Below are 23,419 nucleotides of genomic sequence, written 5' to 3'. Positions count from 1 at the left end.
CACGTGGGGCCCTCCATTTTGAGCTGCTAATACCTGGGTAAGGAGGGCTGTGTGGCAGGAAGACCCAGCACAGAGGAACACAAACCCCCTCACCCACACAACTGAATAAAGGGCTTGGCCTCGGGGTATAATATCATATTACTTGTGCAGTAGATTTGCCTTCTTAATTATGTTTTGCCAAGATTGTTATTAAAGTCAGTTGCTCTTCTGCATATACCCCAAGGACAGTGAGGGACCATGACCGGTAGAAATGCTTCACACGCAGGTGCTTCTGTGAGAAACGAGAGTGGATGGTAGAAACACTTCTCCGCCCCTTTCTTTCAATCCAGCATCCCTGGTCTTGGTCGGTATCTTACGGACTTCCCATGTTAATTACTTTAACCTTGTTCTCAGTGGCCTCCTTTGTCTCTCATCACCATAGAAACCCACTCGGACTTAAGAACTGTCTTTATTGCCAGTTTCTGTGACCCAGCCCTCTATTTTAGCCCTCCTTCAGCTCCAAATCACCTGCTGAATTAAATCTAAGCTCCTTGATCTTGGCTTCTGGGACCTTGTCTAATTTGCTGCTCTTTTATACTCTTTCTAGAAATAATACATTCCTGGAGCAGAGGTTAAAGCAGATCAATGTCAACCAAAATATTAACAGTAATAACTAATATATTTACATAGTGCTTTAGAGTTGAGTAAAACATATTCACCTGCACTACCTCAATTAAACACTCCATGATAGATGTACAGCATGTAACACGATCAGCATATTAAGTTTGATAAAATCGGGGCCCAGAGAAGCATCTCGACTGATGAGGAGAACAATGGCAAAAGAAATGTAGATAAAAATAAATTTCCTTACCACTTGTAGCCCATTGATAAATTCTTGAGACAGGCAGAGTATGACATTCCTCAAGGAACTCACAACTGCCTTAATGTTAATGTTTTGCTAGAGGCAGAAAGCAAGCTCAGTTTGACTATAGCCCGACCTCCAGGATCCCGTAAGTCTTCTTTAACATATAAAAATCTCATCAGAAGTTTCCTTTATCTCTACTTGCCCTCGCCCCGCCCCCCCCCAACTTAAAAGTATACAATCAATCATTCCTCACAATCCCAGCGCAGTTCTTCCTGCCCTCGGGTCCTGTCTCCACGCTTTAATAAAAATGCCTTTTGCACCGTAAAGCCTCAAGAATTGTTTCTACACCGTTCACTCCTAGTCCATGTCACATAGACCATGATAACACAGTTTATTGGTGAAGCTATAGCCTGAATTTATATCTTCAGACTCCTACTGTGCTTGTTACATTACACAATGTGATCGATAATCCTGCATTTACCAAAATAGTTGTTTTGGTTTTTTTTTTTCCTTTTGGCTTACATGCTGTGACAGACAAGATTCTAAGATCTATCCCAAGATCTCCTCCCTGCCCACCCCTTAGGTACATGCCCAGCATAATCTCTGGGGCTGTTAATATGAGACAACTGTCCCCTGATTATGTGGTTATATGGCAAAGTTGACTTTTTTTTTTAATGCTGACTTTTTTAAAAAAAAAAAGCTTTATTTATTTTGATAGAAAGAGAGAGAGAGAACCAGTGGGAGAGGGGCAGAGAGAGAGAGAGGGAGAGAGAGAATCCCAAGCAGGCTCCGCACTGTCCATGCAGAGCCTAAAGGGGAACACACAACAGTGAGATCATGACCTGAGCCGAAATTAAGAGTTGGATGCTTAACCAACTAAGCCATCCAGGTGCCCCTAGGTCGACTTTATAATAAAGAGATTATCTGGATCGGCCTGACCTAATCAATGAGCCCTTTAAAAGCAGAAGAGAAAGTTGGAGAGATGTGCCCCAGCTGGCCTGAAAGAAAGCAAATGTCCATGGTGGGAAGGACCTGAGAGCGGCCAGCCGGAGGTGAGAGTCAGCCCCACTGACAGCACACAACAAAACAGGAACCTCAATCTTACAACTGCAAGAAACGAAATTTTGCCAACAACAAGAATGCACTTGTGAATGGGCTTTCCTACAGAACCTCAGCCCGATGAGAATCCAGCCTGGCCAATATTGTGATTTCAGCCTATGATACCCAGGGCAGAGAACCCAATCATGCTGTGCCAGCCTTCTGAACTACAGAAATGTGAGCTAACGAAGGGTGTTGTTTTAAGTCACTAAGTTTGTGATAATTTGTTCCATAACAATAGAAAATGAACACAGGGGAGCCTGGGTGGCTCAGTAGGTTGAGCATCTGACTTCAGCTCAGGTCATGGTCTCACGGTTCATGAGTTCAAGCCCTGCATTGGGCTCACTGCTATAAGTGTACAGCCCCCTTCAGATTCTCTATCACCCTCTCTCTCTGCTCCTCCCCTGTTCATTCTCTCTCTCAAAAGTGAATAAACATTAAAAAAAGAAGAAAATTAATACATTTTCCATTTCTTTTCTAACAGGGTCATTAGAGCTAGACCAGGCTTTTTTTTTTTTTTTTTTTTTTTTTTTAGTTCTCATTCAGTAAAACTGACTTTTTTGGTATACAGTCCTATGAATTTTAACACATGTATAGATGCATGTAACCACCATCACAATCAGGATACAAACCAATTCCATCACCCAAAAAAACTTCCTTGTAGGGGTCACATCTGTCCCCCACCCTTAATTCCTGGCAACCACTCTCTGTCACTTGAGTTTTATCTTTTCAAGAATAACTGCATGGAATTCTATACAGTTAACCCTTGAACAACATGGGTTTAAATCACAAGGTCCACTTATACGTGGACTTTTGAAAATACAATACAGTACTGTAAGTGTATCTTTTCTTATGATTTTCTTAATAACATTTTCTTTTTTCTAGTTCACCATATTGTAAGTTTTAAGTTACTTTATCTTTTTTTAATTTTTTTAAGTTTATTTTTATTTATTTTGAGAGAGAGAGAGAGAGAGCAGGGGAGGAGCAGAGAGAGAGAAGGGAGAAAGAATCCCAAGCAGAATCCCAAGCCCTGATGTGCAGCTCAGACCCACAAACCGTGCAATCATGACCTGAGCTGAAATCAAAAGTTGAATGCTTAACTGACTGAGTAACCCAGGAGCCCCTTAAGTTATTTTATCTTATGTTAAGTAATAGTAGTTAGGTTTTCAGGGATCCAAATTTAGATAAGGATTTTTTTTTATTTTTTTTAACGTTTATTTATTTTTGAGACAGAGAGAGACAGAGCATGAATGGGGGAGGGTCAGAGAGAGAGGGAGACACAGAATCTGAAACAGGCTCCAGGCTCTGAGCAGCCAGCACAGAGCCCGACTCGGGGCTTGAATTCACGGACTGCGAGATCATGACCTGAGCCAAAGTCGGACGCTCAACCGACTGAGCCACCCATGCGTCCCTAGATAAGGATTTTTGACTGCATGGAGGGTTGATGTCTCTAATTAATCCTTGCATTGTTCAAGGGCCAACTTTAATATATAAGTTTTTAAGACTGGCTTCTTTCACTCAGCATGATGCCTTTCAGATTCATCAAAGTTATGTGTATTAACAGTTCATAGAATGGCAAATTAACACAAAAAATTGTTTAATTTTTAAGAGAGAGAGAGAGAATGCGAGCAGGGGGAGGGGCAGAGAGAGAGGGAGACATAGAATCCGATGCTGGCTCCAGGCTCTGAGCTGTCAGTACAGAGCCTGATGCTGGGCTCGAACCCACCAACAATGAAATCATGACCTAAGCCGAAGTCAGACTTTTTTTTTTAGTATTTATTTATTTTGGGAGGAGAGTGCAAGCTGGGGAGGGGCAGAGAGAGGGAGACAGAGGATCTGAAGTGGGCTCTGTGCTGATAGGCTGACAACAGTGAGCCCGATGTGTGGCTTAAACTCACAAACCGTGAGATCATGCCCTGAGCCAAAATCGGATGCTCAACCGACTGAGCCACCCAGGTGCCCCTAAAAAAATTTTGTTTAATGTTTGTTTATTTTTGAGAGAGAGAGAGAGAGAGAGAGAGAGCATGAGAAAGGGAGGGGCAGAAAGAGAGGGAGACACAGAATCCGAAGCAGGCTCCAGGCTCTGAGATGTCAGCACAGAGCCCAACATGGGGCTCAAACTCATGAACTGTGAGATTATGACCTGAGCTGAAGTTGGACGCTTAACCAACTGAGCCACCCAGGCACCCCTAAAACCCTTTATCTAGAAGTTTAAAAACTGGAAAAAAGTAGGTACCTGCCTCAGTCAATATAATACGCAACTATTAATCTCAGGGTCGTAAGTTCAAGCCCCATACTGCACAGAGTTTACTATTAAAAAAAAAAAACAACAGAATAAAGTACCAAGAATAAAAGGATATTGACACTAAAAGAGATCTTTGATATTATCTGGGCCCACTCTATGCTTTTACAGATAAAGAGTCTATATCCATTGAGGGGTTGAGGACTTGCCCAACATTGTTCAGGCACAGATGAGGAGAGAGATTCAATCTTCTTTGTAGTAAAGTAAACCATCAAAATCTATCAAGTGTGATAAATGTTAAGACTGGGGGAAGAACAAGTATTACCGGAGCACAGAAAACAAACATTGTATAAAGTCCTTTTCATTGCTAATGATAGAGAATCAATTCAAACTAGCTTAAGCCAACAAAATAATTTATTGGCTCACTTAATTTAAAAAATTCAGGACGGTGGGACACCTGGCTGGCTCAGAGAAGCGTGTGACTCTTGATCTTGGGGGTGTGAGTCTGAGCCTCATGTTGGGTGTAGAGATTACTTAAATAATTTTTTTTTTTTTTTTAAGTTCAGGATGGTGTGGTCTTCAGGCACTGCTGAATCCAGGACCTTCCATGATGTTGTCAGAGGTCTCAACATCTCTCTTCCCGTCTCTTTACCCTTCTGGTCTCCTTGGTTTTGCATGGTGGCCTCATTCTTTCCTGTCACAGGGCCTTGCTATATGCTAGGATAGATAAATACTGGCAACTCAACCTTATAGCTTCTGATCCAAAAGATAGAGGGATGCTTCCTCTCCACTGATTCTATTGATCAAACTTCTGTCCATTCTTTTTCAGTCTCTTTTACTGGTTTCTCATCTCTCCAATCTCTAAATATGGGAATTCACTCCAGAAGGCTGTCCTTGAAAAATTTCTCTTCTGTAGCTACACTTTCTAGATAATCTCGTCTGGTATCATAAATTTACATACCATCTATACTCACAAAGGTCTCCAGCCCAGACCTTTTCCCCTACACTTCAAACTTGTATATACAACTACTTACTTGACAGTTTTACCTGGCTATCTATATCTAACAGCCATTTCAAATGTAAGATGTTCAAAACCAAACTCCTGATCTCCCACAAATATGACTCTCTTGCAGTTTGCCATCATAGTAAATAGCAACTCCATGCCTCTAATTTCTCAAACATAAACCCTCAGAGCCATCCATGATTATTCTCTTTCATATTTCACATCAATTCTAGTATTAAAATTTGTTCGTTCTACCTTCAAAATAGATCCAGATTCCAATCTCTTCTTGCCATCTCTACCACTACCTCCCTCCCTAAACCATCAGCATCTATTCCTGAATTATCACAAAAGCCACCCAACTGGTCTCCCTGTTTCCTTTCTTGCTTCTTGGAGTCCATTTTCAACACAGCAGTCATAATGATCTTCTTAAAACATAAATCACATTTTCTCTGCTCAAAATTTCCAATGTGATTTCCATATACTGCAAAGGAGTGATCTCCACGATACAATAAATGGAATAAAGGCAAGGTAGAAAAAAGTGTGTATGGTATCTACCATATGTCTAGGAAAGGAAAAGGAGCATACAAATATATATGTATTTGTGTATTTTTTTAAATGTAAAGATAAACCATAAAAAATTTTTAAAGGTTATCTATAAGGAGAGGAAGGGAAAATGACAGAAGAGTCAGGGAAAGAACCTAGACTTCTCTAAATGTACCACCTTGGTAAATTTTGGCTTTGGAACGATGTAACTGTTTCACAAAACTTTTTTTTTTTTTTAATTTTTTTTTCAACGTTTATTTATTTTTGGGACAGAGAGAGACAGAGCATGAACGGGGGAGGGGCAGAGAGAGAGGGAGACACAGAATCAGAAACAGGCTCCAGGCTCTGAGCCATCAGCCCACAGCCCGACGCGGGGCTCGAACTCACGGACCGCGAGATCGTGACCTGGCTGAAGTCGGACGCTTAACCGACTGCGCCACCCAGGCGCCCCACAAAACTTTTTTTTTAAGCGACTCCTAAGAATCCAAAGCAAAAAGAAATAAAACTATCAAGTTAGTGGCATAGTCCCACAGAGAGGAACTATTCCAAGTCTCTTACTTTCTTCCTTTCTTAAGAAATTTCTACACCCAACATGTGACTAAGATTTACAATCCTGAGATCAAGAGCCACATGCTCTACCAATTGAGCCAACCAAGCACACCCTGCCCCAAGTCACTTTAAAGCCGTGCAATTTGACTATACATGCCTAGAGAGATATACTCTAAGGGCAAAAAGAATTGAAAAAAAAATCAGAAACTATTAAGTTTCAATAAGTAATCATATTAGTACTGTTATTCTGAAACTATTTCATATATACAGTAGGATGAAGCAATTATGTTAATTGATTATGTCATTGCCATTACTGCCAAATGTAATTATGTTAATGTCAATAGGTACCAAGATTTTCAGAAGAGATATTACATATAAAATCAAAGTTAAGCAAAATCTGTGGAATCCTAAGTTTGCCCCAGAAATATTAATATAAATGCATGATGCATTTTCTCAAAAAATATGTGTGTATATCTAAATGTTTTAGTTTTGCCAATTAAAAAGGCTTACAAACAATAATCAACCCAGTAACCATGAATATTTGTAGCATCTAGATTGTCTTCTCTAAATATCACTTTCCTACTTAAAGGAGGGCTCCTTGGAGAAATGACTGATTCCAAGTCTGGGGCAGAAAAAGTACTAGATTAGCCTATAACATCTTGTCACACCAGAAATTGATTCATCCTGGGTAGGGGATGTTGCTGCTTCTGTTCAAAGTAGTGTGTTTGGTTCAGGAAAATTCAAAAAGCTGCACATTTACAGTGTATGCACCTCTCTGTATGTGTGCTATACTGCAACTAAAAGATTGTATCTACTTTTTATCATGGAAAATGCCCAATATATGAGTATAACGAACATCCATTTTCCCATTATCCAGCTTGAACAGTGATCAAAAATGGCTATTCTCATTTCATCTGTACTCTACCCACTTCCCTTTCTCCAATATTTGTAAGCAGATTTCATTTATCCTATCAGTTCATCAAAGATTATGTTTAATCCATAATCTAAGTGAAACACATAAACTACCTAAAACACAAACATACATAGTATACAAAGGAAGTGTTGTAAAGGTAACTTAACCAAGGATCACACTATCTTCCCAGTAGAGTATTTTGGGGGCGGGGTGTGGAAAGAAAAGTTTCGGGTGTGAATGTTTTTAGAGCGTCCTAAAACTCTCCATTCGACGGTCCCACAATTTCCTATTGTTTTAAAACCCTGTCACCCTTTTATTTAACGTTGCTGTTCCCGGGCTACTCTTGTATTTGGGATCCCTCCCTACATGGGGAATGAGACTGAGTGGGGAATAAAATAAAGCAGTTTAAAGGGCATCTCTCACCTTCGTTATTTTGCCTAGGGAACGCTGCATCATGTCACAGTGTACGTCTGACTTTCTTAAATGAAGCCCTCATCCCGTTAATAACCAGTCGGTCTGGTTAGGACAGAACCAAAGCGTACTCTTGTCCAAAGAACTACAAATCCCAGAAGGCACTTCGGCTGAGGCGCCTGCGTATCGCGTGCTTCTTCCTCTCCACTTCTCGTCAAGGGGAAAGACCCGCCCCGCGGTGCTGTCGCTCGCGCTGGAAGAAGCGGAAGAAGATGGCGCTCACCAGGTGGGTTGTTGATTGGGGTCCTCGATACGGAAGGGTCTGGGAGTACCCACCTTTTTCATTTCTCTGCCCACTGTCTCCGGGCGGTGACCTGGCTCAGGGCACAGAGCGACGTGGGCCGCGACCACGGCTAGGCCCTCTTGCCGGTCTCCGGGGCGACTAGGCCTCAGCGAAGCTGGGGTCTTTCCTGAGCGGTTTCCCGGGTTGAGTACCCCCACCCCCACCCCGATTAGAGCGGAAAGCTTCGGCGTGGTGAATAGTTTTTCAGTCTCAGATGGCAAGGAGTCGCACGTGTTTTTCGCTTGAACATCTTGGGGATGTGGCGAGCTCTCCGTCCGGTCCGCGGCTTGCGCGGGCACAGTGGGAATGTGGAGAGCAGTAGCTTATTTGGGCGGAGTGAAGCGGCGGGAGGTGACTGCCCGGCTTAACGGCGGTGGGTCTGCCGAAGTCTCGTCTCTGTCCCGAAACAAGGATTCTTGAAAAAAGCGGGCCCGGTGCTGGACAGAGATTTTAAATTAGCTACTGTAGTGGCCGCTGCGTGCTAATAAGGCGTCGCTGCTCTGCACTATAACTTTGGACCTTAGAATTTCTTCCGTAGGTAGAACCGCTTCAAATTTTTGCTGTTCCCTGTTGCCTTGGTAACCGCATATAAAGTGGTCCCCGCCTTTGAGAAAAATATGTTTAAGTGGGAGATTCCGAGGAGTTACGTAACTACTACTGGTGTGCGACCTTGCTGCCCCATCTAAGTGGAAAAACTTTCCATGCGAATGCAAGCAGGAAAAACTGAGTTGTCTAAGTTCGTCGTAAAGAAAGTAATCATTTTAGGACATAAGCTTGAGTTCTCTAAACACATTTGATTCTCCTTCTATTTAATTTTCCTGGCTGATGAATCCTAAAAATGTTTTAAGCAGAAAATTCTTGGGGGAATTAGGTTTGGGTTCCTTGCTTTATCCTGGGGGTTGTGTATATACAAAAGGAAATCTAACAGTCTTTGCAGGGAAGATGGGGGTACAAGGCATACAGATATGAAAGAAGTAAGGGCACACAAATGCTCGCTTGTGTAGTACTAACCTTAAGTGCAAAAAGAATTAGATGAAATGAGTTGAATGGACTGGGAGTTTTCTTTAGTAAATGTTACAAACAGCAGACTTTTGAGTGCACCTCCAGGTGGGAGGCACAGTGGCAAAGATTACTAGAGTTATGAGTAAAGGTTTTGTGGAAAAGCTGGAATTTGAAAAGGACACACAGGAAAAATAACATGTCGTGGGTATTGTGTGCTTAAAATTGCAGTGACAGAGTGCAGTCTTCAAATGACTAGTCTTGGGGACTACATAGTGTTCTGATTTTGTTGAGTTCTGACTAATTTGATTTTTAGAGGTGGTCTCAAGTTTCCAGGTGAAGTGTTATTTATCTCCAAGATCTACCAAGGATTCTTAACAGCAGAGACTTGACGGAACTGATATGTTATAGTCTTGGTGTCACCAGTTATTGTTACTAAAGACTGAAAGTCTTACTGATTAAGTTTTCTAAATTCAAGTATATTTAAGGTTATGTGTCTAATAACATCACTTGCATTTAGTATGCTTTATTTAGTAAAGGGGGAGAGTAGACTAAGTTGTCTCAACACTAGCACTGTTGACATTTTGGGCCGGATAATTCATTCTGGTATGGGGCTGTCCTGTGTATAGTAAGATGTTTAGCAATATCTTTGGCTTCCTCCCACTAGATGCCAGTGATACTGCCCCCATTCTCTACCCCCAAGTCTTGACAATCTTAATGAATTGTATGTATCTAGGTATTATCATACACCTGCATTGTAAATATTTTGCCCCCCAGTTGAGAACCACTGAAGTAGCCTTTTGGCCTGCATATGCAGCCCACTCTGTACCCCTTCCCCCTACCCTGCTACTGCAGGAGTGTGCCTCTTTGTGGGAATGTCATCCTTTACAAGGAACTGCAAATTTAAGACCCTCTGGAAGGCTAGAGTATGTTCAGACCCTAATCCAGGCCAGGTAACCTGTTTATTGGATTGTCTGAATTCTCCACTTTGACAGGCTGCCTGCCTTTTGATCATTTTAGTGACCAGTTCCTCCAGCAGAAGGTAAAGAGAAGAGTAAAATAAGTAAATATTGTAGCTTCTTTGGAACTGTCTTTGTATGCCTTCTATGTACTGGATATACATGGTATACTGAAAATAACTATGGTAGAAACCCAAAACTTTTGGCTCCGTTCATCCATTCATCCATCCTTCAGTTAGTACATATTTGTTGAGGATCTACCATGTGCCAGGCACTATTCTAGTGCTGGTTTTACAGTATTAAATCAGTGTTGCAAACTCCTTATTTTCAAAGAGCTTACATTCTAGGAGAGATAGACTATATATGAGTAAACAAATCAATAATGCAATTTCAGATAGGAATTACTAGAAATAAAAATGAAAGGACAAAGAGTGACTCAAAATGTGGAGTGGGGTCCTGTTTTGGACAAGGTGGTCAGAAAACAGCTGTGGAGAGGTATAAATGAGCAGAGACAAGAATGCTAAGAAGCAAGGACTAAAAGATCTAGGAGGGGTGTGTGGCTGGCCCACTTGGTACAGCTTGAGACTCTTGGTCTCAGGGTTGTAAGTTCAAGCCCCGGAGATTACTTAAAAATAAAATCTTTAGGGGCACCTGGGTGGCTCAGTCGGTTAAGCATCCGACTTCGGCTCAGGTCATGATCTCACAGTTTGTGAGTTCGAGCCCCGCATCGGGCTCTGTGCTGACAGTTTAGAGCCTGGAGCCTGCTTCAAATTCTATGTCTCCCTCTCTCTCTGCTCCTCCCCCGCTCATGCTCTGTCTCTCTCTCCTTCAAAAATAAATAAAAACATTAAAAAAAATTTTTTTTAAACAAAATCTTTTAAAATGAATGAATGAACGAATGATCTGGGAAAGAGTTTTCCATAAAAGCACTACAGGAAAGAATGTTCTTAATAAAAGGAGCATTTTATGGTAGATGGAATAGCAAATGTAAAGATCTTGAGATGGCAAAAGGAAAGGCAATAAGATTGTAGTGACATAAAGATGGTGAGTGCAAAGGGCAGAGTGAATTTAGTTCTCCTGCAAACATATAAGTAGCCCTCGCTGTGAGCTGGACAGTGCCTAGAGAGTTAGGGATGAAACGAAGCAGAAGCCATGATTCCTGCAAGTTGCTCAGTCTGGTGAGAGAAAGAGGTAAATGAGTAGATGATTGTGATACAGTAAGATAAATGTTATAGAGTGTCTTGTGGGAGCATGGGTGGGGCGCAACTGATCCAAATTGGTGGAATCACGGAGTGGCTCCGCATAATCAAATATGTATGGAACAATATGCATTGATGAGTATTCAGACACTGTGCCAAGGGGGTCATAGATTTTCACATTTACTACTTAGAGCAATTCTGTGACGTAGGTGGTCTTTTGATCTGTCATTACAGATGAGAAAACAGAGGTTGAGAGAGATAAGTAACTTATCTGGGTTACTACCTGGCATAGGTTGGATTTGAACTCTGAGCTTTTAGCTGTCACATTCCTGACATTCTGGACTGGATTAGATCCCTCTGATGTATACCGTCATAGCCCTGTATACTTTTCCTTCATCGTTTGATACAATTTGTAATTAGGGAATTGTGTAAGCATTTGATTGTCTCTCCTCTGCAAGGCTGTAACCTCTCTCTTATAGTCTCATTGCTTACATAGCACAGTACCTGCACCCAAGTGATCAATAAATATTTTGAATAAATAAGTTCTGCCTATCCAAATATGCTTAGTCGCCCAAGAATCACAAAGGAACCCTAACTTTTCCATTAAACATATCAATTTACTGGAATCTTTCTGTGATACTTTGGGGTATGTCTATAATAACATTTATCATACTTGAAAGTTGTTAAGAATAGCTTGGTAAAAAGGCTGCTGTGATTAAAGAATGACAAACTACATCTTTAGAATTTCTCCTTTGAATCTTTGACCTCTCAAGTTTTAAGTTGCATTCTAAATTAGATAACCTTTGGGAAAACACACTCATATATGCAACCTGTGTTTTCTTTCTTTTATGCACCTCTTTGTTACATTCAGTGCTAATCCTTATTATTTTTTGTTGTTGTTGACATTAAAATAGTTAAAAGTAAGAAGAATAAGAGTAAAGTAGTTAAAAATAAGGAGTGTAAAAGTAGTAAAGGCACTAAGACACCATATACTGGACAGTTGGCCCCTGGGTAATTGAGAATGTTTTCTTGCTTATTACAAGAAAAGAAATGTGGAAGCATAACCACTGAGTAGTTTATCTATTATATTAAATATGTTAGTTTTTTATTATGGGCATCATTTGCCTGCATCTTAGTCAGATGTTTTTACTGTATGTCTCTGAGCGTTTATTTCTTTCCAGGCAAAGTAAAATGACTGATATTAAATACTGCCATGAATCATTGAAATGTTTGCTTTTTTGCTTAAGGGAAAAAGTATTATGGTAAAATGGTCTCTGATGGCCAAATTGCAATGATCAAATGTAGGAGTTTTTTTTAAATCTGACTTTTATTATCTTTGCTTATAGCTTTTTACCTGCACCTACTCAGCTATCTCAGGACCAGCTTGAGGCTGAAGAAAAGGCAAGATCTCAGAGATCACGACAGACCTCACTGGTCTCCTCCCGAAGAGAACCTCCTCCATACGGGTACCGGAAAGGCTGGATACCTCGGTTATTAGAGGTAAATAATTGTGTTAACGTTTATTATAATACCCTTGTAAAATACCCTAGAACCTCTGCACATGAATGCCAATATGCTAGAAATTCTGGTCGTGAGTTCCTAAGACATATATTCCTTTTAGAGGATTGATCTTTTTCTTCTGGCTTATTACCACTTCTTTGTGATCATAAGAGAATTGTACCTGTTTATGTCTCTTCTTATGTCCAACTATTAAACATGTACAAAAGAAACTAGCATACTCTCTATAAATCCAGGGATTACTGCATATGGAAAATAATGGGAAAGTAAGGAGAAAATGAAAAGAAGAGTTCATGTTCGGGTGCCTTTCCCTCCCTTCTCCCCACATACACAATGCCACGTAACCCTGAAGAGACAGCCTTCCTCCAGGGAAAACTCCAGCAGCATTTCTATTTCTGATTTCCTTCTTGTCAAGTATATTGGAAAGAGCATGGGCGAGAAGTTTAAAAGAATAAGTAAAAATAAGTGTTTTTGCATCATAGCTATGCTGCTTACTATTCGTGTGACACTGGGCAGATCCTGACCCCTCTTTATCAGTTTTCTTGTCTTCAATTTGAGAATATTAGTAGATGTCTAATATACATATTAGATAAATATTTTAGAAGGTATAAAAGAATGTGATGGTTGATTTGGAGGCAGTGAGGGAGAAAGAAGACTCTGAAATGATCTTTTTATATTTCTAGCTTATTTCCAAAAAACAAACTTCTTTGGTAGTACCTATCTTCCTAATTACTCTGTATCCTTTAGAGCAGATCAATACATATTCTTTTCCCTAATTCCAGGGCAGTCTTCCCATGCTTGACCACTTCCCATGCTTGACCACCTTTTTCATCTAGGGAGAAAAGCAAACATTTGAGACAACTATTTTGCCTCCCCAAGACTACTTCCTCTTTGATCAAGCCTTTTTCTTCTCTGTCTCTCAGTATTCATTCTGACTCCTGCAAATTTCGCTCTTCCACTTCCCAAGGAATGTGCCTGCCCTATTAAAAATCTTTGTGCCTATACCATTCATGTTTGTACACAATTATTTTCATTTTATCACTCTGTTACATTCTGTCCTTTTATGGTTGTGATTTTTACCTTACAAATGTGAAGGGATTGTGCCCTCAACTTTTCTTCATATGCCTCCAAGTGCAGATCATGGTGAACGAAGTATTCATTGGACTGAAATTTGTTGTTGTCTCTCTCTATTCTCAGCCTCTCCCATGCTTGGCATTCCCCCTGCCTACCAGAACACTCTATAGAGCCTAAAAGACAAACTCCCAACTAGATCATGTCTTTTAAAAAATTTCCTTGTTTTTTTCCTTAGCTGTCCTCTAGTCCTTATTAATTCTAATGTGTGAAAGCCAGTCTTACTAAAATTACCATGGGGTTTTTTGTTGTTGTTACTTTTGTTTTCACTGATAGTATAATTTGTGAGATGTGGGGCAAAAGAAGATTATCAAGGGGGCTGGAATGCCCTCTTATCTGTGGCAAAAAGGTAGTGATTGACATTATCTGATAGAAGGATAATGTGTCCCTTGAGGGATTATAGATATTCTTCATTTGCCCCTCAATAGATTACAGAGTGGGGGTAGCAGATATCATTTTCATACAACAGAAACCTCATCCAAAGATTAGGCTTCCATTTTAGCATTATGACATTCAGGTACTTTTTAAAATCTTACTTGACTAAAGGTTTCATACATCTTGGTAGAACAGAACAGTTTATTTGAAAATCAAACCATTTTGGTTTGCCAGCCAATCTGGAAAGACTGTGAATGCTTCTTGAGGGGAGTGAACGTTCTGTGGAGAAAGCATTTTGTTCTAGTGTTCAGAGTAAAAGCTATGATTTTCTGGCAAGCTTAATGATCGCATAATGCCACATCCACAGTCTGAAGTACTTATTATAGTTGAAGAACCCCAGCAGATCTGAGCGTATGTCAGATTGATGTCCTGGCTACAGGTAGCGCCTTTCTTGGGAATATTTTAACTATTTTCTGCCGAATTCATAAGAAATGTCTCCCTCAGCTTTATTGTTTGTTTTTAGAAATGTCAAAATTTTCTTTAGCAAGTCAGTATATTGTATCTAGGAAATCACATATCCAGGATCTAATGGAATATTTCTTGAAGGAGGAGGTCTTATAAAAGTAGTTATTTACATAAAATTTTTCATCAAACCCCCTCTAAATGATTAATTTTAATGTTTTTTCCTATCATTTTTTAGTTGTATTGATTTGCCCTTTTTAGAGCTAAAAAGGAAAGAATTTTAGTTCAGTAGAAAATACAGTTTTTTGGAGTCAAAAGATCTGAGTTCAAGTCCTGCCTATGCAGGACATCTTGGGAAAATCACTTAATGTTGCTAAACTTGAATTTTTTCCATATGAAAGTATGATTGTTGAAATACAGGAATTAAATGAGTGTGGATTGTTGAGTGTACAATATAATTCCTAAGCAAATATTACTAAGTTTAACAAAGCTATTTAAAAATTGTATTTAACATTCATATGTTTATTTGACCATCTACCTTTTTTGTAACGTTAAACTTCATCAACAGATGTTACTTAGCTTGTGCTACTTGAGAAGTCTCAGTCTTCTAAGTAATTGTATATCATCACCATTAGAAATGTGGTGAACTCATTTCTAGAGCCTTCCTTTCTATTTATTTGCTTCTCCTGGAACATGAATAAATATGTTATTAAAATCTGGTTCCAAGAAAAAATTCTTTACATTTCTGCCCTGTTATACCTTGACCTTTGCCTCACTAAGAACATTATGTATGCTAAAACTAAAAATCTTTTCTTTGTCCTAAACGTTCTACTTAATTTCATCCTGTCATGTATATAAAAATCTTTGCCATGGTCTAGAAGCCCTTTCATGATCTGGTGTTTGTCTGCCCATGCAAGGTTATCACCTATGTGTCTGCTCCTCTGTCCCAGTAAGCTCCAGCCTTACTGGACACTTGTTTCCAAGGACATCCCAAGCTTGTTCTTATAGCAGTACCTTCATGCTACTTGCTTTACCTAAAAAATTCTTCCCTCAGATCTTCTCATACCTGATTTCTCATTATTTAGCTTTAACTCACATTACCTCTTCACAAAGGCTGTCCCAGCGCAGTATCAAAAGTAGACTTTCTAGGGCACTTGGTGGGTCGGTCAGTTAAGTGTCTGACTCTTGATTTCAGCTCAGATCATGATCTCACAGTTCATGATTCGAGCCCTGCATAGTAGTGCTCTGTGTTGACAGGGCAGAGCCTGCTTGGGATTCTCTCTCCTCTCTCAAAAATAAATCAATAAGCTTAATAAAAAAAAAAAGGAAAGTAGATTTTCTTTGCAGTCCCATTATATTTTCAAGGCATTTATTACAAGCCAAAGATTAGGCTTTTTACACATTAGCCCACCGGAATGTACACTGTACAAGACCAGCGACCTCTGTTTCTTTACTGCTGTATCTCTTAGCATCTGCTATAACAAGGGCTCAATAATTATTTGGTGAATGAATGAATATATCTTGAACCTCAAATTATTAAGTATTCTTTTTATTTCTTTCCTTTTTAATATGTAGGATTTTGGAGATGGCGGTGCTTTTCCAGAGATCCATGTGGCCCAGTATCCACTGGATATGGGACGAAAGAAAAAAATGTCAAATGCGCTGGCCATTCAGGTGGATGCTGAAGGAAAAATTAAATATGATGCAATTGCTCGGCAGGGACAGTCAAAAGACAAGGTAATCCTCTCGTTGATTTTTCCCTCTATTGATAAATAGTATCTGGCCATTTAGCTTTGTTAAAAGTAGCAATGAGTAGCAGTTAGTACTTAGGCTAACTGAAAATATGACTTCATGATTATATGAACAATGTATTATGACTTCATAACAGCAATGACTTTTTCATTTCAAATCTCCCAAATTGATGATAGCTTATATATACTTAGGGTTTTCACTTATTTGTTTAGCATTTTAAAAACAATTTGAGGGTGCCTGGGTGGCTTAGTTGGTTAAGCCTCCAACTTTGGCTCAGGTCATGCTCTCATAGTTCATGGGTTCAAGCCCCATGTCTGGCTCTGTGCTGACAGTCAGAGACTGGAGCCTGCTTTAGATTCTGTGTCTCCCTCTCCCCTGCTCATGCCCTCCCTCTCTCACTCGCTCACTCACTGTCTCCCTCTCTCTCTCAAAAAATCAACATTAAAAAATAAATAAACAAGGGGCGCCTGGGTGGCGCAGTCGGTTGAGCGTCCGACTTCAGCCAGGTCACGATCTCGCGGTCCGTGAGTTCGAGCCCCGCGTCAGGCTCTGGGCTGATGGCTCAGAGCCTGGAGCCTGTTTCCGATTCTGTGTCTCCCTCTCTCTCTGCCCCTCCCCCGTTCATGGTCTGTCTCTCTCTGTCCCAAAAATAAATAAACGTTGAAAAAAAAATTTTTTTTTAAATAAATAAACAAAAGCAATTTGAAATTGTTAAATTTTGTTTTAAGTTCTTTTATAGTACTAACATTTTTCAAATGCTAGAAAATTGCTAAAAATCTATAATTCTAGCACCCTAAAACACAAAAAATCAAAATTTAGATTTGTTTATAGTCTTCTAATTCTGTCTCATATACTTACAAAGTACTTACATAGATATTTAATTATTTTAATAATTCACTTGAATGTAATGAATTAAACTTTTTTCTCCCCTAAGTATAAAACTGGCACTTGCTGTCCATATTTTTGATGGCCTGCTTACAGATAATCCAAAGACCAAAAATAAAATTTACTTAAAATAATCTCACAGAGCAGCTACACTCAGAGCCAAGGAACTGTTTTTAAGAGAAGACCTAGTTTTTTCCCTCGTAAATAAGTACTCCACGCATAGGTAAAGATCTCTTTAGAATTGAAGATGTTGCGAAAAATAGTTGAGGGCCTTCAGTACTTGTCCTTTGCCTCTTTCTCTTCCCTAAATGTTTTCATTTTACCCTCTAAAATTGCAGTAATGACCCCATCCTCTACTCCTGCATCATGGGTGCTGGGTTCTTGGGGAAAACAGTTACCCAGTCATGCAAATCTATGTCTCAGGTTTAGACTGCGCTCCCTTGGTGTTCCTCCAAGCTTTAACTCCTACTCCTCTCCGTCCCCTGTCAGCTTACAGGTGACATCTGTTTGCACATAACGACTAGTGGAAGAAAATTGTCTGCTTTCTTTATCCTGCACTTGGCTTTCTGTCTTGACTTTTCCTTTTGTCTCTATGAGAAATGTCTTCGGTCTAAACCTAATCTTGCCAGGTGTGCTGTAGCGTATCCTGGATTTCATTCCTCCCCCTCTCCTTTACAGCCTTGCTTTTCCATGACTTCCACCTCCCCTTCTTCTACTGACTCCTTTCTGTTAGCTTTTAAATATGCTTGCTTTTATCATCTTTTGAAAGAAAAGTTTTTCCCTGACTACCCTCAAGGCTCCCTCTAGCTACCACCAAATTTTCACCTAGTTTTCTTCATTTTCCTTCAAGCTTTTTGCTTGTTGTTATCTGTTCTACTTCTTCGCTTCCCTTTCATTCTTCATTTCACTGTAATACAGCCTCACCTCAACCAGTCTCTAAGCAAAGGTCTCTAAGGCTTTTCTCACAACACCATCTCTTTGACTAATCTAATTTATTCCCTTGGCTAAAATTGCCACTCATGTTGATGACTGTTAGATCTATGTCACCAGCCGAGTTTTCTCCCCTGAGCTGTAGGTCCTTATATCTTACTATCCGCAAGGACAGCTCTATTAGATTTCCTCAAAACATCACTCATCAAATCCAAACCTAAATTCATAATTTTCCACTTAATCTACCTTCTCTATTCTCTAACTCAGTGATTGGCAGTGATATCTTCCTGACTGACTATGCTAAAAGCCTGGGAGTTATTTTTCCCCCCACTATTTTGTTGATTTAAAAAAGATACACTAATAATAAATTCTTATGGTAGAAGATATCAACAGTACATAAGTATGTATGTAGTGCCTACTTCTCCCACTTTACTTCCCATAGGTAAGTACCACTACTATAATAACACAGATCTTTCCACACCTTTGTTATGGATTTAGATATTGATGTATATATATATTCCCACTTTAATACACACACACACACACACATATCTTTTTTTACATGAATGAGATTTTAATATTCATAACTTTCATAGCTTTTTAAAATTTAGTATGTTTGGAAGGTTTTTATCAGTGTATATAGGTCTGCTTTATTTTTTAAAAATCTATATAGAATTCCAGGTGTGTTTGTGCCCTAAGTTTTTTTTAAGCAATTTTTAGTTTTCAGATTTCAATTTTTTAGTTTTCAGACAGTACTTTATTCAAGGTCCATATACAAATGCCTTTAGGCACATGAATATTTGCGTAAAATAAATACTTATGTGAACTTACTGAGTCAAAGATTATTCAGATGTGAGATGTGACACATAATGCTATAGTTCTCTAAAAAGCCTTTGCTGAGTGGTCATTCCATTCTTTTGTGTTTCCTTCAGGCCTTCCAACTGTTAGTCATTGTGATTTATCTTCTTCCTTAACCCTTCTCAAGTATATGCCCTTCTCTGCTACTTAGTTCAGGCCCTTATCACTTCTTGCTTTACCAAAGCAGAGTCTGAAACCACCTCCTTTGCATTTGTTTTGCCTGCTTAGAAAAACAAACTCATCCTTGTTTATATGTTTAGCTTTCTCTCTCTCCCCCACGTATACACACACAAGTGTGCACACTTAAAATGTTTCCATAGCCTTTAGGGTAAGAACCAGCCAAGCTCCTTATGGTACACTTGGTCCCTTCCTTATCTTTCTAGCCTAGCCTCAACTTTCATGACCAGAAAAGTTAAATCCAAAAATAAACAGTCCAGTTTTAGCCATTCTTTTTATTTTCAGTACAAAATAATCGCCACTGTTAATGTGGTTAAGAAAAAATTTTCAGGGCACCCAGCTGGCTCAGTCAGTGGAGCACGCGACTCATGATCTCAGGGTTGTGAGTTTGAGCCCCCACGTTGGGTGTAGAGATGACTTAAAAATAAAAAAAAGTCTTTAAAAAAGGAAAAAAGAAAAAGAAACTTGCAGACATTTTCTGTAAAGATCTGCCACAAGGAATTCTTGCAGCTCCCCTAATATGGCACATTCTCTCTTACCCTGGGAACTTCCCATGGATGTCCTCCTGTGTATGGGAAAGCTCTCCCCCTGTTCTTTGACTAAATTCTGGTGCTTTTTTTTTTTCTTAATGTTTATTTATTTTTGAGAGAGAAAGAGAGCACAAGCAGGGGAGAGGCAGAGAGAGAGGGACACAGGATTTAAAGCGGGCTCTGTGCTGAGAGCAGAGAGCCTGTTGTGGGCCTCAGACTCAAGAACTGTGAGATCATGACGTGAGCTGAACTTGGATGATTAACCGACTGAGCCACCCAGCTGTCCCTAAATTCTGTTGCTTTCAAATCACAGCTCACTCTTCATTGTTTCGGAAAACTCTTCCTAATCTTCCCTGGCCAGATGGGGTATCCTTCCTTCCTCTTCCCTGTTTATCTTAGCAGTCATCACATTTTGTTCTATTTATCAGTTCACTACTATCTATGTCATTTGACTATAAGCTCTTTGAGGACAGAGATTGTATCTTTAGATTTCCTCCTTGGCACCTAATTTAGTGCCTGACAGCTTGACACACAGACTTTCATCAGTGATTTGTTTGAGGAGTGATAGCAGTTTTCATTGAATAACAGAAAACCACTTCTCCTGAGCCAGTAGGGAAGCATAGTCCACTCCTGCAAAAGGAAAAACAGGTCCCTATACAGCAGGACATATACTGGAAATATCCCCTGTGCTGTGGAGGCCTTCTCTAGGCTTCACTTGCCTTTGTTTTGGTACATCTCTCCTTCTTTGGAATAGTCATTATTCTTTATTGGTACATGCTGCCTTTCTTCTCTCATTGGTTAGGAAAAAGAACACTTTAGGACAACAGTTTGGCATTGGCAGATTGACTAATTTTGAATGACACACAGTTGTAGCCCATTTTGCATTAAATTTCAAGACTGGAAACCAACAATTTTCTCTCACGTCTAGGAAGTGTCTCAACAATTTTCTCTCACGTCTAGGAAGTGTCTGAAAGTTTTTTCTTTCTCTAAGAACCATGTATACTGGTGATTATTTTGTTTTGAAAGTAGAGTGGAGGGAGTGCCTGGGTGGCTCAGTCAGTTAAGTGTCTGACTTCTGCTCAGGTCATGTTCTCACGGTTTGTGGGTTTGAGCCCCGCATCAGGCTCTGTGCTGACAGTTCTGAGCCTGGAGCCTGCTTCAGATTCTGTGTCTCCTCCTCTCTCTCTGCCCCTCCCCCCCAAAAAATAAATAAAACATTAAAAAAAGAAAAAGAAAGTAGAGTAGAAATGTTATAACTATTTATTTTTGGATTTCAGTATTCTGGCCAAATAAGGTCTCTAAAGTAATGTTTCTTTATACACTGAAAGCATTACATGTTTGTCTATAATGCAACCACTAGGAATGAATCCAAAACTAGTAGTTTATAGAGGCACCACTCAGAGGTTCATACTAACCCTGACCCTAATGGAGGAAGCTATGCATGTGTAGGGGCAGGATGTATATAGGAAATCTCTGTGTCTTACTCTTAATTTTGCTGTGAACCTGAAACTACTCTAAGAACATAATGTCTCTGAACACATACACATGCGCGTGTGTACATGCATACACAGAATGAAGATTTTTTAAAAAATGAGCAGGGTACCGAATGAATTGAGAAGAAAGATAGTGAACAGAGTGAGTACTTGGACTGTTCTGATACTGTTTCTGGTGAATGTATTTCCTTGCTGGACATTATGCCCTGGAATATACACTTGAATTTCTTACACAAATTTAATAAATAAGTATTTTAATTTTTTAAAAAGTGGATGGATTAATGCACGAAGCTTTTGAATGCATTTAATTCAACATTAACTGAGTACACGTTGGCAAATGCGTTTGGAAGAGGGGACACTTGATTGTTCGGGACCGTCTTGCGCGTTGTATAATGTTTAATGTAACTGCCACTACCTATTAAATACCTGTAGAGCCTTGGGGGTGGCAGCAGTGCCCTGTTTTAAAACCACTGATTTTCCAGTTTTAGAAGTAGGAATTGGCTGCTAACTGTACAAAATGGGTCTTTAAAAATTCATTATCGTTCAGGAGGCTTGATTTTCACAGTCTTTGACATAGGACGAAAATAGTTTATCCGATTATTGAATTTGCATTACAGTGTAAAGATTTCTGATTTATATCAGAGGGATCTGGTTTTCTTCAGAAACCAGAAAGTTATCACTGAAATATTAATAGTGAAAGGTCAAGAATGGTAAATGCTAGCTCTAGGTATAAGAGATTAAGAAAAAGGCAAGATTTCAAGGGATAAGTCTAGGCCCTAGATCTCTCTACATGTAAAATAAATACTGTATTGACAAGACTTACAGTAATACAAAATTGGAGGGAAAAAAATTTTCTTGAATTAAATTTTGATGGAACTAAAATGTTCTTTTTTTTCCAATTGTGATTTGAGTGATACATCAATAAAAAGCCTTGGTGTTTACATTTTTCCTTCTGAAATATTTGCATAGCAAATGTTACATATATGATATTACCTAAAAGAATGCCTTCAACATTTTCCCCCCAAACAAATAACTCCCGGCAACTTTAAACTGACCCCGAGATAAATCATATATTACCTTGTTCATGATTTCACAAACTAGCTAAGCCTAAAGATAGTGTTTTCTTTCTGCCTTCAAAATGGTGAGTCTGTTGACAGATTTATCCAGTCAGGTCAATCTGGTCCTTTGCCAGTTTTCAGTAATAAAGAAAAAGTTTCACAGATGATTTATTGCTTTATCTTGTTCCCAGAGCCCATTTGTGCTCTTCTTACCTTCTGGAGTATATTGTATTTTTCAGATAACCCTCCCCAGCCCCTTTGCCTCCTGGGATATTTTGAGTTTCTTCAGCACATTTGGTTCTCAGGCAATAAAAATTTGAGGTTTTATAGTTAATTACCATGGAGGAATCTTGCTCTTCAGATGTCCTTCACTCAGCTTTGTGAGATGCTAGAATCTTATTGATGCTCATTTAAAGGGTTATTAACTTTGGAATACCCAAATAAGAAGCAGCAAATGGCTCTTGTATGCTAAATTAGTATTGAGACTTTATGTTGAGCATATATGACTACCAGGGAGCCATTTACTTAGAATCCTTTCCTGTAATGATTGCTGTGTAAAAGTAATTAACTCTTCATAGTCTAGATACTGTTTTCTAGAGTATTGATATGTAATTTTAAACTCAAGTGGCATAGATGTTTCCATCTTGAAAAGAAATAAGATTTTTAAGGTCATTACTAGCTGTGTGATGTTAATGTATGGAACCTTACTCTTCTCCCCAGAGTGAGCTTTAGGTCCCTTCCAAATGAACAGTGAGAGGATGGTGACACTACAGCTCACATATCAGTGGTTATGTTTTGTGGTAACGATCTATACTTTTCTTGCCTGATTCTTTGTCTCATTCCTGAGAAAAACAAGCTAAAGGATTAGTCTATAGTCATGAGATAGTTTTTTCTGGGAAATCCACAGCTTATATAAAACATTCCTCATCAATAATATAGGTGTAATCATTGTGCATATGCATACCTCAGGGTTGATACACAAATTCAATTATATATATAAAGCTAAAGAATAGTGGCACAAAATAAGTGCTTAATAAATTTTAGCTATTATTATTACTTTAATAGAATACATGACAAAATGGAAAATAATTTCATACTGTGAGCAATGCTTTGAAGACAGTAAACAGTGCTGTGACACTAAGTGATG

At 39.2% G+C, this 23,419-nt stretch overlaps 2 protein-coding genes across 2 annotated transcripts in view; one reads left to right on the top strand and one right to left on the bottom strand.

Annotated features, from left to right (window-relative positions):
- The window catches only part of ADCK1 (aarF domain containing kinase 1), a 151,415-nt gene extending 143,618 nt beyond the window's left edge, over window positions 1-7,797 (bottom strand). The window contains exon 1 of the mRNA XM_045451698.1: window positions 7,616-7,797. The gene's annotated coding sequence lies outside the window, so the exon portion shown is untranslated. The remainder of the gene's footprint in view (window positions 1-7,615) is intronic.
- Window positions 7,798-7,814: 17 nt separating this feature from the next.
- Window positions 7,815-23,419, top strand: part of SNW1 (SNW domain containing 1) — a 33,741-nt gene continuing 18,136 nt past the window's right edge. Inside the window, exons 1-3 of the mRNA XM_045451704.1 lie at window positions 7,815-7,889; window positions 12,450-12,603; window positions 16,165-16,326. Of these exons, the coding sequence (XP_045307660.1) occupies window positions 7,876-7,889; window positions 12,450-12,603; window positions 16,165-16,326 (330 nt within the window). The 5' untranslated portion in view covers window positions 7,815-7,875. The remainder of the gene's footprint in view (window positions 7,890-12,449; window positions 12,604-16,164; window positions 16,327-23,419) is intronic.

This window comes from Leopardus geoffroyi, chromosome B3 (genome assembly GCF_018350155.1).
Source record: "Leopardus geoffroyi isolate Oge1 chromosome B3, O.geoffroyi_Oge1_pat1.0, whole genome shotgun sequence".
NCBI lineage: Eukaryota > Metazoa > Chordata > Mammalia > Carnivora > Felidae > Leopardus > Leopardus geoffroyi.
Note: the sequence above shows the minus strand (reverse complement) of the source record. Positions and strands in the feature narration are given on the sequence as shown.